Source organism: Pocillopora damicornis, chromosome 8, assembly GCF_964200805.1.
Source record: "Pocillopora damicornis chromosome 8, jaPocDami1.2, whole genome shotgun sequence".
NCBI classification, from domain to species: Eukaryota; Metazoa; Cnidaria; class Anthozoa; order Scleractinia; family Pocilloporidae; genus Pocillopora; species Pocillopora damicornis.
In genome coordinates, this window is record NC_142677.1 from 22,516,808 (window position 1) to 22,534,175 (window position 17,368).

Here is a 17,368-nt window from a genome sequence, read left to right on the forward strand (position 1 = left end):
GGAGGGTGTAAGGTTTAAATTTATGCCCTTGGCTGATTTCTGAAGAAACGATTCTTTTTGGTTGCATCAAGATGTTCAAACCATTCATGTTGTGTCCATTTCGTGTAACCAAATGTATGTAAGCCGTGAATGAATGATTAGTGTATTGATTTGATTTGATGACTATTTGGCGGAACCAGGGTATATGGGTGATTTTGGTGGATTTGGAATTAAAAAGTTGGAGTATTCCTGACATTCTAACCATTTTCATTCAATCTGCCCTTGGACAGCCTTGAGGAGTCAATGCTGGGGATCCCCATTCTCTATTGCCTGTAACACATTTGCAACCTCGGGCACTCAATCACCGCGTAGTAAAATCTCTCAGGACTTCTCATTTCCCCAGGTCTGTGTGACAGGAAGGTCTTCAAGGCGTGACTGGATGTTTTGGCTCGCCAGTTACAAATATTTTCGGCTGAACTGCTAGGATTTTCTTCATAAATGACGAATTCCACGCGATTTCGCCAAGGGAAATAATCTTACGTTTCTCCAGCCAGACTCGAGTAACGAGTTCATCTCTGTCGGACTTTCTACTCTATCGTAACAATATATTAGAAAAAATCATATGAATCACTCTCATTGAGTTTCCACATCTTTGTTTTTGGTATTAAATTTCACTCTAGCAAAGTCAGACTCCTGGCGATTCGCAACTATTAAGATCCACATACTTCCAGTATAACGGATCGATTTACGAGCAAAAAGACAGCGCTGCCATGGGGAGTCCGGTTTCCGCTGTTATTGCTAACCTCTACAAGGAGAGTTTCGAAGAACAGGCGATAACATGAAATATTGAAATAATTTCATAATCATGAAATATTACTCGATAAATTGAACTTTTATGGTTTCCGTGGATTGATAAATGACTGGTTTCAATCATATTTAAAAAATAGAACACAAACAATTCAGATTGGAGAGCACCTATCAACAAAACTTATCTCCCCCTGTGGTTTCCCCCAGGAATCAGTCCTTGGACCTCTTCTATTTTTACTTTACATAAATGACATTTACCTTTGTTCTGATAAACTAAAATTTTATCTCTTTGCGGATGATACTAATATACTTTATGCTGATAAGAATCTTAAGGCGATCGAGCAAACGGTTAATGTAGAGCTGAATAACGTACATGACTGGTTAACTACAAATAGGTTGACATTGAATACAAAAAAATCAAATTTCTTAATTTTTCGTCCTCGTCAGAAAAAAATGCATTTTTCTCCACAAATAGGTATTTTAGATTGTGAGACAAACCGAAGAGTTAGTTTAGAGCAAAAAAGTTATATCAAATATCTAGGCGTTTTAATTGATCAAAATTTGTCATGGAAAACCATGTTGACTCTGTTATCGTAAAAATAAGTAAAACAATAGGGATGATTGCAAAGCTGAGGCACTTCGTTCCCTCTACTGTCCTTGTAAATATTTACAATTCGTTAATTCTACCTTATATAACTTATGGACTCCTTGCCTGGGGCAATGCGTCAAATGCTTATTTAAACAAGATTTTAGTTCTTCAAAAGCGAGTTTTGCGCTTAATCTATTTCACCGATCGAAGAGAGCATGCCATCCCTTTATTTGCCAAAGCAAAAATTCTACCTGTTACGTTCCTATATTATGAAGCCGTAAGTAAACTTATGTTTGACGTGCACAACCAGAGGGTTCCCATTAATATTTTGAAACTATTTACTAAAACATCTCAAATTCATACCTACAATACTCGATCATCCAAATCGCAGCTCTTTAGTACAAAGTACTCTAGACTTAACCTACAAAAAAAGGCTTTCTCGCGTGTTGGTGTCAAAATTTGGAATAAGATACCGAAAGAATTCAAAACGTTATCAAAACATTCCTTTAATAAACAAATAAAAACGTCTTTATTTCAGATACTAGATAATGAAGATTCTTATCTTGATGTTGAAAAGATCTCCTCTAAACTTAAGGACTGCATAATTAAAACAAATTGATCCGATTGCTTTCAGTACTAATTTATTTGCTTCTATACTTTATTGAACAACTATTGATGTATTTACCAGTTATGCTTCTCTTTATAATTTAACAATATCTAACTATTTAGTTTTTAATTTTCTTTATATATTGTAAATAATGTTTGTTGATGATTGACCCGCCTCGAATAGCAAATTTGCTATCTGCGGGTCAACATAACCTAAATTATTTTGTAAGAAAAAGAAAAATAAAGTGTGAAAGTGTGAAGTGTGAAATAACATCATCCTACATCATCCTACGCTCCTAGGATCTGGAAACGCTACGTAGACGATACCTTTACCATCCTGGATCGCGAAAACGTAGATGACTTCTTTCAGCATTTAAACAACCAGCAGCCTTCCATCCGCTTCACCATGGAGACAGAGAAAGACAACAAACTCGCCTTCCTAGACACCACAGTTTTAAGAGAACCTGACGGCCGCCTCACCACCAGTGTATACAGGAAGCCCACGCACACCGATCAATACTTAGCGTATGATTCACACCACCCTCAATCAGTGAAACGCGGTATTGTTAAGTGCCTTTACGAGCGCGCCAAACGTCTTGTAACAAAACCCTCTGTCATCTCCGAGGAGAAAAAACATCTGTCATCTGTTCTGGTTTCTAATGGTTATCATTTTTCTTTCTTGCAGAAACTTGCCAAGACCGGAAAACCAAACAACAATGCCGAACCCGCCAACGAGTTTAAAGCTACTGCTGTTTTACCTTATGTCAAAGTTCTGTCCGAACACTTTCTCCGTTGCCTACAACAACAAGGCGTACGCACTGTTTTCAAGTCGGAGACTACGCTAAGATCTCAGTTAGTACGACCAAAAGACGCTGTCAACCCGGCTAAACAAGATGGCGTAGTTTACAGGATTCCCTGTGAATGTGGCAAGGTATACATCGGAGAGACTGGAAGACCTATGCAAGACAGAGTTAAGGAGCACGATCGAGACATTCGACTCGCCCGTACCGAGACCTCCGCCGTTTCAGAGCATGCCCACAACACCGGACACAAGCCACTCTGGAACAAAGTAATGTTTATTGATCGTGACCCTTATAACTACACGCGCAGGGTCAAAGAGGCAATTCACATAAGACTTCACCCTAACAACATCAACAGGGATGGTGGAATAGAAATTCCAGACGCGTGGATGCCCACGATCAAAAAACACAACAACAGGACAGCCGTGCGACAACGGACTGCCGAGGGAGCAAATCACTGATCAGCATGGATCGAAATGCACCAATCAGAGCTGTTGAAAAACAACTAATCACAGCAGAGCATCATGCTTTTAAGATCACGCATGACCAGTCGACCTCATCGCCTGAAGAAGACCAGCAGTATGCAGTCGAAACGTCGCGATCTACATCACACGTGACTACATCGTGATACAAACGAAAAACTTAGCTTTTATTGTTATTCACTACGATGACTAACCACAACCTTTTCTACGAAAGATTAAATCGGTTTGAAGCAAATCTTTTATAGCATTACTAAAAAATCGAGCCGCAAAAGAAGGAAGACAGATAAATAAAGAATAGAGCTCGAAACACAACAGAAAGAAATACATTTTCCCCTGCCAATATGAAATTTTATTGATTTTTTTTTTTCGGAGATCGCTTACATGTTAGTTAATAAATATGGTTATTATGAGTACTTGTTGTTTATCTGTAATTTTCTGCTTTTATTCAACACGTTATAACAATATATTAGTGAAGTCGTAGTGTTCTTTTATCTAATCGACGTGAAAAAACTGATTAAAACCTGTCAAAATTAATCATTATCAACCAGAACTGTTTTTAAGATCTACTGACTGATCGTTCCAAAAGCAATTACTGGCAAATGCGTACTTACTAAAACTTTGAGTAATCTACTTAGAGAAATTTCAGTTGGGTGGCGGACTTGATGCAGGGCCGCAATGGTTTTTTTGTACTTCGCTCTGTGATTGGTGCGGAAAACTCGCGCCACCTTCTCCACCAATCAGATGCAAAATTAAAACCATTCACAAGTTATTTGTTCGGGTTTTAACGCGCATCAGTTTTCATTGGCTCTTTGGATTTTTTTTCCATGACTCCTATTGGCCCTCGTGGTTACTTTAGTTTTGGTTTTATAAAACTCAATTGAAAAGCGCTTTAAGAAATGTTGGTTATTCTGGTTGTAATATGAATTCGCTGATCAGTTTGATTCTAAGTTGTTTACCTCACAGTTATTATGTTGAAGATGGGCCTCGAAGGATTTGTCTGTGAAAGCCTTTCGCTTTCATTAGGACTCGCTTAAACAAAGAGGAAAGATCGTTATGCCTTGGAAGTGGGTGATATTTTTTATTCAATAGTGCAGTAACCGGTGAAATGTCGTTTAAAAGATAAAAAATGATTCGCTTCTTGTCTGCTGAACAAGACTGATACATATCAATGTTTAACAAGAAAGTGCGTTTGGCAAGTCACATTGATTTAGAGCGACTATGTTGAACGAGTGAACCACTAGTTTTGTTTCTTTCTAATTGAGTAATTATTTATGTTTTATCAACGTGTTTAATAAAAACAGCTATCCTTTTAATCATGTGTGCTATCACCGGCTCAAGCTCACGGCTCTTCCTTAGCCTGCACAGCTGAACGGATTGTTCGTGCAAGCGCAAGGCGACAACTGCCAAAGAATATCTCTTCTGAACAACATTACAGCTGTGTAAGACAGTGTTAGACATAAGATTACGTGGGATGATTTGAAAGACGTTACATATGATGTTTATGATATCTGACCAACACCTAAAATTAAAAACCATAAAGTCAAATCCTTAATCGAAATTGGCCATCTCTTTTTAGTACTTTGATTCCCTGCCTTCATAATCAACCTGTCGAATAAAAAATAGAAGTTTAATTTATGATTTCTTTTATGTTTAAAAGCCTTCAGATCATTTATAAATTATTACTCCATCTGTGCGCGTTGGATATAACATGCTAACTAGCCAACGAGGTGCGTTACGCTGGGTCTGCTGTAACCACCAATCTCATATCCAACATGCGCGAATGGAATAATTGTTTTTACTAATCTTCATTATTTTCAGTAAAAAACTTTTAGCTTCTAACTGTTGACGCAATTCAATTCCATATAAGGTGACTCGGAATTTGAGTTGATAATCGAAGTGAAGTGAACCAACCATGCAATATCCATGCAATATCCAGAGCTGAAAAATTTTAATGATATGAATCAATTCACTGAATAAAGATAAGTAACAAGAACCATTTTGGTTGACAGAAAAATAGTTCTGCACGTGCATTTTCAAATGTTGTACATTTGATAAACGATAGAAACAGTAAAGAAAAATATAAACAAACAAAAAATTAGAATCTTTCAACTCTAACAAATAAGATATAGACATCTCTCATTGGAATTGGCCCACCTGGACAGGAACTAGGTATTAATGTGCCTGGCCAATGTGAAAATTATAAAGTTGAATTTATAAATTAATATTTGAGAAGCTTTTTGTTGTTTTGTTGACTTCAAGCCCGACAAAACGCAATATGCAAATAAATAAACTGCGGCGTGCAAAACGGAATTAATTTTTCACGAATATCTCAAATTGCTCGGTCAAAGGTCGCAAATTTAGATTAAAAAAAGTCACATAACACTCTATTACACTCTATGTTTGGTCACACTCACTGCAATCTTGTTTATTGTTACATGCTCTCTCTTCCTCTGCTGGTCCCAATTTTTGCGCCTTGCAATTCAATCCGCCATGAGATGCTGGGGGATTGGTGCAACTCCGCTTTCGTGACTGAAATCCTCCACCACATGTTACGCTACATTCCCCCCATGCAGACCAATCAGTGTAACCACCAGGTTCAGCTACAAAAATTATCGCAAACGACTTGTAAGAACTAAATGTTTTATGAGTAACCCCTCTAAGTTTTATGGGCAATTTCAGGTCAACACAAAATATATAACTTATCGAAGCAATAGAGCTCATTTTTCCGGGTTTCAAAGCGTGTTACAGGAACGAGATGTTGGGAGAACTCTGGAGTATTCTTACTGCAAAAGGATTGACCAATCAGATGATTCATACTATGTAAAGTTATGATTAACAAATAGATTCCAAGTTGCCGTGCGTCTGTTCAGTAATAGATCACAGATGACATCAAAATGTGGTAGGAACAAAAAAGTGGCACACGAGGCGCAGCCGAGTGTGTCACTGATGTTCACGATTCATGGTGTATGAGGCTTAACACCACATGTTGAGTGACCTACCAACCTGATGTAGTAGAATCAGCATGGTGTTCTGCGCGCAGAAAAGAAAAACGAAACACAAGATACGCGATAAGTTCGGGTGGAGAATATAACTGCTTACCGCAAACTGCCATCCGAAGTTTACGCAAAGTTGACATCGACTCATATTCCTGCTTGGTCGATGGTAGGATTATAAGTTTTTCAGGGGCAGCGAGCCTTTCGAGATTGGTGTAGTTTATCTTCTGAGGTGGCCCATATGCCACAAAAATAATATGAACTTTTTTGTCTCTCTACAAGTAAACGTATTATTGTTGATGGTTAATGCTACAGTTTACTGACGCTGCTTCATGAAATATATGACAGACTATAGATGTTAGATTGCTTCAGCGTACGAATTAACAAATTTTTAGGTGGGCATAGTAAAAGAGATTTGAGCGAGAGAGAAAAAGGTTTGTTGAACCTTCCAAGTCTATGCACACGTTTGTTCAAAAGATAAATATATTAAATAGACTTTGAAAAGTGATCCAACTAGATAGTGATTTGGCAAGATGCTAGTGAAATCCTGTTAATATTCGTGACGGAATTCTTCTTAAGTGGCTACCAGCTCAACGATAAAACAGGTAAACAGCTAAAGATAATAATCAAAGAAGAGAAGAACATTTTTTTCTTTTCTTGGTCTTTGATAAGAAAATGAGTTGAAGTATGCTTGAAATCAGATACGGTGCGGTCTATCTGCACTGGAATTTATAGAATATGGCAGGGTCTCCGTTTTCCATGCCAAGTGAAAATCTGTCAAGGTAATAGAACTGGATAAGATTGACGGATCCAATGTTGGTATTTGAGAGACTGCGCTCCAACTCCCCCCCTAACCCAACATCAACTTTAACTTGTTATCAGTTGACTTTTGTTGAGTTAGGGAATGGGGGGGGGGAAGTTGCTCAGATAAGGGCATAGGTCTAGAATAACAAACTACATGTGATATAATCATAATCATAAATATAACCATTCATATCCGCATTATACTTACTCTTAGAGGGGGTAACGTCACGTTAAAAGGCTTCACTTCATCTCTAGGGAATGGTTTACCGTCTGTAAATATCACGAGAACATTAGGAAAATCTGTTCTTTCGCCACCTTTTGCCGAGAAGAGTGAAGTACTGACCTCTTCCAATGCTTTATCGAAGCGAGTCTCAAATACCACATTCGATGAAGTATTCTCAAGCATTTCAACGAGCTCATTCCTCATGTAGGAACGTTTGTCATTAAAGTCAACCAGAATGCTTGTTTTATGATCAAACTTGACCACGCCTACTCGCGTGCCATTCCTTCCAATTGTGCCTCTTGTGAATTGCGTTCTCAAGAATTCAGGGAGAAAGTTTTGAAGTAGATTCTCAAGGGGTTGCTCAGTGATACTTTCAGAGCTGTCTATCAACAAACCAAGATCAATTTTTCTTTCGCACACTGTAGAAAAAAAATATAAGGGAAATGATGCTAGTAGTTATATACATTTAACTTCAACATATGGACCTCTTTCATAATGGCGGGTATCAGTGTTTTTCTTCTATGTCTTTCAAATTAACGTTCTTTTTCATGCTTTTGAATGAAAACTACATCATTTTCAAACATGTTGTTGAGGCCAGAAAGCTAATTCACATGAATGTGAAAGAAGAGTAATTTGGCCCTCAGCTTTGAAAGAGAGTCGCAGTCGTCCGATTTTGTTAATCACATGTATGATCACAGACCGAATTGGACTTCACTCAGTCTTATTACCATTACTTAGTACAACTATCATTATCGCAAACCTTATCTTATTTTTTTATTGTCATTTTGTATTGTTATTATTATCGTTATCATTTCTCTTACATGTTCCTTCTCAGAGATGTTAAACGTCTTCTTTTAACTCTTCTGGATGCAGATGACGAGACTTTCCCACAAACCAATCTCACTCTATAGAACAGTCACCGTATAACTGAATATCGGCCGATATTTGGTCGATTTCTATACAGAGACAATTAGGTCCTCTAGATAAAGATTGAAACATGCTAAGCATACGCACATACATACGCACTTACCACACTCCTCGTTGTTGCACGTTCTTGTCTCAAAGCTTTCTCCCTTGCAATCCTTCCCGGCATGCCTCGGTGGAGGACTAGTGCAAGTCCTTTCCCGCCCGTGCATTCCTCCTCCACACGAGGCTGAGCACTCTGACCAACTGCTCCATTCTGAAAATCCGCCATTTATGCCTTTGATGAAAAAGTTAATATATAAATAATGTGTATTTATACAAACCTTCACAATTATAAATGAACATGCGATGGTTGGTTTTTGTCTTAGCAGGAATTTGTCGTTTTCTTGTAAATTTCTGAGCTGATTAAGGCCAAAGACATATGTTTTTTGTTGACGATGCTCAGCATGGTTACGTTGTAATTTCTTACAAATTTTTCGATTTTGTTTGCAATAATATAGAAATTAACTGTTCATAAGTAAGTAAGCTAGCACTGTAAAAAGTTTAAAACTCGTTATGAAGTATATATGAGTGTGTTTGTGTAAAGTAAAGTATATGTTCTTCTTATCCTAGAGTTAACGCCAACTCACTGCAAGTAACTTCACGCAGTTTTCTTATCTTGTGATGCAGATCCTCAAAATTCTCCATTAGAATCACACCGTCATCGTTATGTTCGCCAGCAATTTGTTTGAGTTGGGTGATATTGAGTCTCCTTCTACCGACACCCACTGCAATCCTATGAATTCCTCTGTCCAATGTCTTTCAAAATAGATATGTCAAGGGGAAATCAGTAAACCTTCATTTTTCAAGGAAGTAGTATACATAGGTTACTTTTCTTTAACTCAATTTTCGTAATGTGAAGAAAACATATCTTTTTAAACAAACAAGAGCCCCTCTTTAGTAGAACGTAAACCCGCAGTCTTAACACCACGAATCAAGCGTGACAGGGTCCTTTTAAAAAGCCCGATGACTGATATATATTTCCAATACGGTCCTGGCATGGGAAGCTGTGTCAATGAAAAGAATGATCACGACGAGATTACTTCCCTAACCCTTACCCTAAGCAATTACCGCAATTCGAGTGGTACCATTGCTAATTGCTAATATATCGAGTTTTACCCATGTAACTAGACTCGAAAACCAAACCCAGTACAAAGTGACAAATTACAGATCTACGACCTCTTGAAACTAAATAACATTGAAATCAAAGTGCTCTGTGAGCAAACTCGTGAATTGACACATGATTTTTTAGATTATGTTTAATGTTATCTGGTTTAGGGAATTTTGTGGTTGATTGTCATATCTAGAGTACGAGCAGTAGTTCAGTGTTCGCTAATGTAGCAAAGAAACAAAGTAACGTTGGGATAAGAAGGCATTACCATTGAAATGATCATGCTATTACATTTGACAAGGTGGATGATGTCATGTGTTTTAAACGTCTATCATTTTTGTTTCTGGTTTAAGAGAAAAGGTTGGAAGTAAATGTGGGTGAAAAGTGAGATTTACTGTCTTTCGTTGTAAATATTAGAAAATCAAGGCAATTCTGTCTTAATGAAAACATTAACGATTCCCTCTTTATCAAAAGAGACAAACGGGAACGAGTTTTGAGTGATATAACTAAGCTAAGCCTGCCACCGTCATTTTGGATCTCCGCCTGGGTAGATTTAAGTCACGTGCTAGGCAATGTCTAATCAATAACAAGATAGAATTTCATTTCAGGCCTATTTACCAATTTTGTGGTGTGTAACTTTCGCATTTTAGTACGTTGTATGAATGTTGAATCTTCAAATTGTCTTGAAACTTAAAAGAAAATTGTTCTTTTAAAATTCACTGAAAATCGGTAGCTAAAATTGTTTGTTTAGGTGTTATTTGATTTTCGTGTTAACTTGTTATTTCGTCAGTCGCCGGTATCTTTTGTTGCTTCACACAGGAAAAACACACGCGACGAAACCGGTAATGATCAATTTTGTCCTCAATCTCACGCTATAACAGAAAAAGCTTTTGAACATCTGTAAACTCCGAGCACTTCGCAGTAAGTGATATTTTCAATGAATCTTCGGATTGTTTTCAAGTTCAAGGATTGTAAATTACAATTTTATGAAAAATGAAGGTTGTTCTGTTATTTCAGTGTGAATCCTTGCATGCCTGCCAGTCGCTGGCGCCGCTTGTTGAAACTAAAACGTAAAAAAAAAACTCTTTAAAGATTATAATTAGCTTCTTTTTCACCCCACCACTATTCTTAGCAACAAAGGTCGCCATTTCGTCTTTTTATTGCTCGCCAAAAACTATCAAATGCTCTCAAAAGCCTAAAATCTAAAAAAAGTTTACAGGAATCGACCAATCGAGCGAGCGAGCGAGCGAGCGAGCGAATGCCATTCCCCACATCGTACCTATAACTCGCTCTTGCGCATGCGCGCAATTCACGAGTTAAAAAAGGAACAAACAGCTCAAAAATTTTTTTGTTGAGAATAAAAAACAATACGTTTTCACATTTTAAGTATTGACGAATACATGACTGAGAATGTCTGAAAATCATATGTGTGAACTGCAGATAAAGAAGTGAACATGAAAGCGATCTTCATAGTTATGAACACTATTAAAACACAGCAATGCTCCCCGTTGGCCTGTTAGCTCAGTTGGTAGAGTGCTGCACCGGTATCGGAGAGGTCATGGATTCCAATCTCGTACAGGCCTGACTTTATTTCAGGCCTTATTTTAACTACTCTTTTAGTAGTGTTCACTGCGCAGATTGCTCTCATATTTACTTTATCAGTATCTTTAGTTAAGTGGTCGTTGTATGTATATATAAACTGTCTGTTCCATTATTTGGAGTGAAGAAGATCTTCAAAAAAAAGAAAAATTGAATGACTTGACGACTTTAATCTTCAATACGTAAAAAAGCTAAGATGGAGACCCTTCCTCTCTCCTTACAATTTCTATACATTATTCTGTAGAAAGGCATTGAAAGAAGCCGGACATAAAAGGAATGTATTTAAAAACAGATAGAAAAATGATTGCTGTTGTCGCTTGAGCCCTCCCTTTACCCGCCGACAGGTCAGTGTACTCCCCCACCAATGTCATGCGCGAGGTAAAAAAATAGATAGAAAAACATGGCACTTACGGAGAGTTCCTTCATAACCTCTCCAAGATCTCGTGATTTAGGATTTGTTTTGCCGTCTGTCAGAACCATCAATACGCCCTGATGATTGGCATCGCCGTCTTTAAGAACCTGAATGGCTTTTTCCAGGGCGCGATCTGTACGAGTTGGCCTACCCAAGGCGTCGTTGAACATCGAAGTCAAATATTCCGTCAATTTTTCTAGGCTTTGATATGCTGAATCACTAAAGCCTATCCGTTTTTTTGCATCACTGGCAAATGAAACAATTGCAATACGAGTATCCTTGATGCCCACATTGAAGAATCCTACAAAATTTATGACTGCCTTCAGCATTGTTTTGTAGTTTTCTACCCCAACACTCTGAGTCCGGTCAATAACAAGACAGATGTCTAGAGGAAGGTCTTCACAATCCAGCATACCTGAAATAAGATCAAATGAAAGGCATCACAAATAAGAAGATTTTCGATTTGTAATACTTTAGAGAACAGAAGTCTGAGTCCCCTGAAAGGAATCGCGACTCAGACCTATCGATTTGCACTCCGATGCTCAATCACTGAGGTACTGACATGTTTATACCCTATCATCCTACTTAGTCTATTTATAACCGACACTTGTATACTTTTTCTTGATGGTGAATTTTATAATGTGGCAATAACTCTGGTTACGTCGGGAAACTTTCGAAAAAACGGTAGACACGCTGCTTGACCCTGAAAATTCACAGTAGCTTTGAATTTACATGTTCTATTTCGGCACGTGCTTTGTAAATCTCCTGTGCCCAAGTTTGGAAACTATTATCCGAGTTTTGGCGCCAACGCCCAATTTTGAACATAAGTGTTCGATTTTGGAGATTAGTTTTTGATTGAAGACACCATGGTCCAGTTTTGTACACCAGTGTCTGATTCTAGATACTAAAACACCAGTGTCGGGATTTGGACGCTAGTATTAGATTTCAGATTGCAGTATACGATTTTAGAGACTAGGGTTGATCTGATTTAAGACACTGGCTAGTGTCTGGTTTTAAACACGATTGTCCGATTTTAGACACTACTGTCCGAATTTATACACTAATGTCAGTTACAAGACTCTATTGTCCGCTTTTGTAAACTGGTGTCCGATATTAGTGTTTGATTTAAGACCCTAATGTCCGAGTTTAGAAACTAGTGTTTGAGTTAGTTTGATTTAAGAGACAAGACACTAGTATCTGATTTAAGAGACAAGACACTAGCATCCGATTTAAGACACTAGTATCCGATTTAAGACACTAGTATCCGATTTAAGAGACAAGACACTAGTATCCGATTTAAGAGACAAGACACTAGTATCTGATTTAAGAGACAAGACACTAGTATCTGATTTAAGAGACAAGACACTAGTATCTGATTTAAGAGACAAGACACTAGTATCTGATTTAAGAGACAAGACACTAGTATCCGATTTAAGAGACAAGACACTAGTATCCGATTTAAGAGACAAGACACTAGTATCTGATTTAAGAGACAAGACACTAGTATCCGATTTAAGAGACAAGACACTAGTATCCGATTTAAGAGACAAGACACTAGCATCCGATTTAAGAGACAAGACACTAGTATCCGATTTAAGAGACAAGACACTAGTATCCGATTTAAGAGACAAGACACTAGTATCCGGATTTAAGAGACAAGACACTAGTATCCCATTTAAGAGACAAGACAATAGTATCCGATTTAAGAGACAAGACACTAGCATCCGATTTAAGAGACAAGACACTAGTATCCCATTTAAGAGACAAGACACTAGTATCTGATTTAAGAGACAAGACACTAGTATCCGATTTAAGAGACAAGACACTAGTATCTGATTTAAGAGACAAGACACTAGTATCCGATTTAAGAGACAAGACACTAGTACCCGATTTAAGACACTAGTATCCGATTTAAGACACTAGTATCCGATTTAAGACACTAGTATCCGATTTAAGACACTAGTATCCGATTTAAGACACTAATATCTGATTTAGGATAGTGGTTAAATATTTAAACTCTAATGTCCGATTTAAGACATTATTTTCCGATTTCTGACGGAAGTTAGATATTTTAAACACTAAGATCCGATTCTGAACATCAGTAAATGTTTGATTTTAGCTTCTAGTTACTGATATTAGACACAAGTGTCCGAGTTTGGATATTAGCGTCAAATTTTAGACACTAGTCTTAAGACACCAGTGTCTGATTTTAAACACCAGTGTCCGAATTTAGACGCTAGTGTCTGATTTCAAACGCCAGAGTCATTACTAAGAGAGTTGCACTCACCGCAAGTAGTGTTGTGAATGTTAGTTACGTTTTCCTTTACGTCGCTGAAATCGCGGTACTGCAGTATCTCTTCGTTCCTTCCGCCGGTTAAATTTCGAAGATTTTCGATCGGGAATTTGTTGCCGACTTCAACCGCCAATCGATAAATTCCTCTTCCCTACGTAAAGAAGAATAAGGCTAATTTCAAACCAACTGACTTGAAAAGGATTTTCAAATTAAGAGCTTAACCCACAAGGAATTATAGATATATCTTTAGATTAAACGGCTTATGAATTAAGTCAAGAGCTAAGCTAAGGGAGGAAAAGTTAAAGGTGTTGGGATATTCAGGTAGCGAAAACTAGGGAGTAATCTCTGTTCAACACAGTCTGAACCCCCCTCCCCCCTTCCCCTTTGACAAATCCTGGCTACACCCCCATAAGTTGAGAGTTCATTTAAGTTTTACGACGAAAGGTGCGCACCTCTGTTTACAAAGAAAGATGAGAATCACGTAAGTTACCATAAGCTACCTCAAGATCCTTGATGACTCTCTCTGTATCATCGTCAACAGCTAACTCCCGCGCTACAAGAATCACGAGATCGATGGACGTGGGTCGGAGGTCGTTGTCCTCATTGAAAACATCCTCAGCAACCGTTTTCAAAGCATTTGAAATGTTTGACCCAATGCCCAGATCTGTCGACTTGTCCCTGAGATTCCTGATAACTTCCTCCAGCTTTGTCCATGATCGCTTATCGTCCTTGCTTAGGTCTGTCATTGTCACGCTCACTTTAGCATTTTTACCGTACTGAATAATTGCGAAATGAGAACTATTTCTCAGAACGCTAAACTGCTTGATCAACTCTCCGATTGAATCCAACATCATTTCATAATCATCTTGGACGTTATCTTTGGACGGGATGACAAGGGCGACATCCATCTCGATGTTGTGACAATCGAAAGACGCTGCAATACAAAATTGAAGAGGTTAGGGAAATAAAAAGTTGAGACAAGTCCCTGAAGGAAGAGCGGTACAAAATTCCAAGTTTGTCTACATCATTGTATCTCATTTGATTTTTCCATAAACGACACTCCATGAGGGAGAATGCTGGTCCAAGTGCAGTGGCATCACTACTGGACAAGAGAAAAGAAAACTGACTTTATTAATGTGGGAAGAAGTCCAAGATGGAAACAGATTCCAAGTAAAGAGCAGGATACAATTTCTCCCATCCCCGACAAAGTGGATAAGCAGAGTGTTTTTTGGTTTAGGTCAGGGTTGGTCTGTCACAGTTTCTGATTTTTAGACGGCTAGTTTTTCTCTATGTACCGTGTATTTGTGATGGTAAGTTGATCAGAGGTCTTTACCTTCAGCATGTGAGAAAATAAATAGCATCCCAAAGCTAAAAAGAAACTTCATGTTGGCGAAAGAAGGTTATCCCGTTGAGTCACTGTAATGGAAAAAATGAAGAAAAGATTAGAAATTGTCAAAAGCTTTTAAGTCCTACTACTCTGATCATTTTAAATTTCGAAGATGCTGCCTTGGCAAAACCGAGTACTCAATTGAAAGAAATATTGCGACTGCACGAGAATAGTTGGTAAAGTAACTCAAACAAGTCAAACTGCATGAATCCTTGCAATGTATTCCACTCAAGTTCTTCCATTTATCTCAAGACGTCGTAATTCTCCGCACAAAGGTGGTGGTAAATTGCAAGTGACCTTCATCATTTATTCGGATTTGAATTTTCATTAAGGATACAGACTGATGTTTTCTATTCAAAAAAGAAATTACAGATTTTAGAGTGTATATGTTATCAAAATTTGGAACAAAATATTACGAGAAGCTGAGTACATTTTGAAATTCCTTTAAAAAGTGCCGGCTAAAATGTCAGTCCACGCGTTTTAAAATATATTTCCGTTCTCCGTAAAATTTCCAACTCTTAGTAGTTGCGAATTAAAAACTAATATACGATAAGCATATAAACTTCTCCTCTACATAAGCTACCAGGTTGTATGGTGTCGTTTAACTGGTGTAAAATGCATCAAATAACAGATTTTGAAAAAGTAGTTTATCTGATAAAAGTAATATATCTATAAGAAAAAAAGTATCAATCGTTCATTGTCAGATTCTTTTTTATGTGCTTTGTGTTCTTCGCTAACTTTCGAAATTAATTTCATGGAGAAACTTGTACCTAGAGTGCTAACAAAATGTTGTCTCCTCGATCCTGCCCAAAAAGTTCCCTCGGCGAGGTACTTTTCATTCTATCATATATGAAAAACTTGAAAGCAATCTTCGCAGTAATGAACACTTCTTAGGCAGTAGTGAAACTAGTGAGGCCTTGAAAAACATTCAGGCCTGTATGGACCTGATCAATTTAGTATACGGTCATGATCAATTGAGTGTATATGACTCGACCTGCCTTGTACTAAGTGACTCAACGATCATGCATTCTAGAGGCATCCTTTCTATGGAATGCACTGCCACAAACTATACGTGATATGAAGAAATTCGAAGCGTTTAAAAGTTCTGTTATTGACACTAATTTTTTAATCTAGCTTGAAATACATCCTTCAGTTGATCCTTATCCTTGATTTTGTTTTAAGAAAGGGAAACATTCTACCCTCATTCTATCCTATTGCTTTGTAAATATTTTCTAAGTTGACAATTTTTTTAATGTAATAATCTTGATTGGCGCAACTGAAAATATTCGTCTAGAGTTTCGCACCATATATATTTGTATCATTATTATAGTTATCATTGCTTCATTTCTCAGAAATCAAAACTACGGTTAACTCCGTTGGACCTTACTGTTTACGCGGTTGAAAAGGTTTGATTTGATTAAATTGACATTTTTTCTCTTTTATTTTACTTTTTCTCATTTATTCCTTTAGCTATTCATTCATGTGTTCATTGCACATTAATAAAACCGTTACAACAAACCATTTACGGATTTTGAGCTTGTTCCGCGAAAAACAAAATTAGAAGGTAAAATTTTCTCTGACACCACGCTAATTTTCTGAGTGTTAAACGAAAAAGATGCGAAAAGCAAAGTGTCGGCAAGGTAAATGAATAAAGGGGAAAGTCTTTGACGAAACTTTAGTGCTGCGTCGGTGGGAGAGTAAAACAAGGTAATTTGGTTTTATCCTCTGAGTTGATAATGTTAATTGGCTTAGAAGGGTTTCTAAGCTGACATTTCAAGACATTTCGCTCTGACGAAGGGCTAAGGCTTGAAACATCTGCATAGAAACCAAATTATCTTGTCGACAAGGTAACTAGTTTATCATGCCACCGGCTACATGTTACCTTTTTTGCTTTCGACTTTTAATCTTGGAATTTGTTGCTAAATTACGTTAACAGTAACATCTCTTGTGAAAACAATGTGGAATAAAAGGATTTTCTCTTCTTACTTAACGACTTAGGCAGAATGACGGATAACGACACAGTACAGCCCTAAAATATGTTCAATAGGTCCTCATACTGACTTTAACCGGGTAATCATTCTATTGTTGTGTCTCGTATTGTTTTCATGAATTACCTAAGTAACGCTATCTTCTGTGAAAACATTCAGATGTTATCATTCAAATTGTCTAAATATAGAAAAAATAAATAAAAATTTGAAAAAAAAGAGCAAAACCTAATTATTGCAGAACCTCTGTGAAGTCTGCGTTCTTGATCACAGAGTAAAATTGCAGTATCCATTTCACAATCATGACAGGACGGAAAATGCGTGCACTGTAAGTA

At 37.5% G+C, this 17,368-nt stretch overlaps 3 protein-coding genes across 3 annotated transcripts; 1 reads left to right on the forward strand and 2 right to left on the reverse strand.

Annotated features, from left to right (window-relative positions):
- The first annotated feature begins 71 nt into the window (after nucleotides 1-71).
- On the forward strand, nucleotides 72-3,667 carry LOC149041829 (uncharacterized). The gene is made up of 4 exons (XM_089180931.1): nucleotides 72-114; nucleotides 270-382; nucleotides 660-819; nucleotides 2,263-3,667. The coding sequence occupies exons 1-4, from the start codon at nucleotides 72-74 to the stop codon at nucleotides 3,240-3,242; spliced, it is 1,296 nt and encodes a 431-aa protein (XP_089037057.1). The 3' UTR covers nucleotides 3,243-3,667.
- A 1,882-nt stretch (nucleotides 3,668-5,549) lies between these two features.
- On the reverse strand, nucleotides 5,550-7,616 carry LOC149041830 (uncharacterized). The gene is made up of 3 exons (XM_089179894.1): nucleotides 7,269-7,616; nucleotides 6,363-6,531; nucleotides 5,550-5,863 (listed from the first exon to the last, which is right to left on the reverse strand). Exons 1-3 carry the CDS (start codon nucleotides 7,485-7,487, stop codon nucleotides 5,658-5,660), a joined length of 594 nt encoding a protein of 197 aa, XP_089036020.1. The 5' UTR covers nucleotides 7,488-7,616; the 3' UTR covers nucleotides 5,550-5,657.
- A 567-nt stretch (nucleotides 7,617-8,183) lies between these two features.
- Nucleotides 8,184-14,569, reverse strand: LOC149041831 (collagen alpha-5(VI) chain-like). Its single transcript, XM_089180932.1, has 6 exons — nucleotides 14,162-14,569; nucleotides 13,656-13,812; nucleotides 11,368-11,783; nucleotides 8,837-9,005; nucleotides 8,314-8,484; nucleotides 8,184-8,239 (listed from the first exon to the last, which is right to left on the reverse strand). Exons 1-6 carry the CDS (start codon nucleotides 14,567-14,569, stop codon nucleotides 8,184-8,186), a joined length of 1,377 nt encoding a protein of 458 aa, XP_089037058.1.
- Between the last annotated feature and the right edge of the window lie 2,799 nt (nucleotides 14,570-17,368).

Excerpts from the sequence above, each read along its gene's own strand:
- LOC149041831 (XM_089180932.1), bottom strand. The coding sequence starts at position 14,569 with ATGGATGTCGCCCTTGTCATCCCGTCCAAAGATAACGTCCAAGATGAT. Across the intron at positions 13,813-14,161 it reads GAGTCATCAAGGATCTTGAG|GGAAGAGGAATTTATCGATT; the intron begins GTAGCTTATGGT and ends TTCTTTACGTAG. Across the intron at positions 11,784-13,655 it reads CATTCACAACACTACTTGCG|GTATGCTGGATTGTGAAGAC; the intron begins GTGAGTGCAACT and ends ATCTTATTTCAG.
- LOC149041830 (XM_089179894.1), bottom strand. The coding sequence starts at position 7,487 with ATGAGGAATGAGCTCGTTGAAATGCTTGAGAATACTTCATCGAATGTG. Across the intron at positions 6,532-7,268 it reads TGACGTTACCCCCTCTAAGA|AGAGACAAAAAAGTTCATAT; the intron begins GTAAGTATAATG and ends GTTTACTTGTAG. Across the intron at positions 5,864-6,362 it reads ACTTCGGATGGCAGTTTGCG|CTGAACCTGGTGGTTACACT; the intron begins GTAAGCAGTTAT and ends TAATTTTTGTAG.
- LOC149041829 (XM_089180931.1), top strand. The coding sequence starts at position 72 with ATGTTCAAACCATTCATGTTGTGTCCATTTCGTGTAACCAAAT. Across the intron at positions 115-269 it reads TCCATTTCGTGTAACCAAAT|CCTTGAGGAGTCAATGCTGG; the intron begins GTATGTAAGCCG and ends GCCCTTGGACAG. Across the intron at positions 383-659 it reads AGGACTTCTCATTTCCCCAG|CAAAGTCAGACTCCTGGCGA; the intron begins GTCTGTGTGACA and ends ATTTCACTCTAG.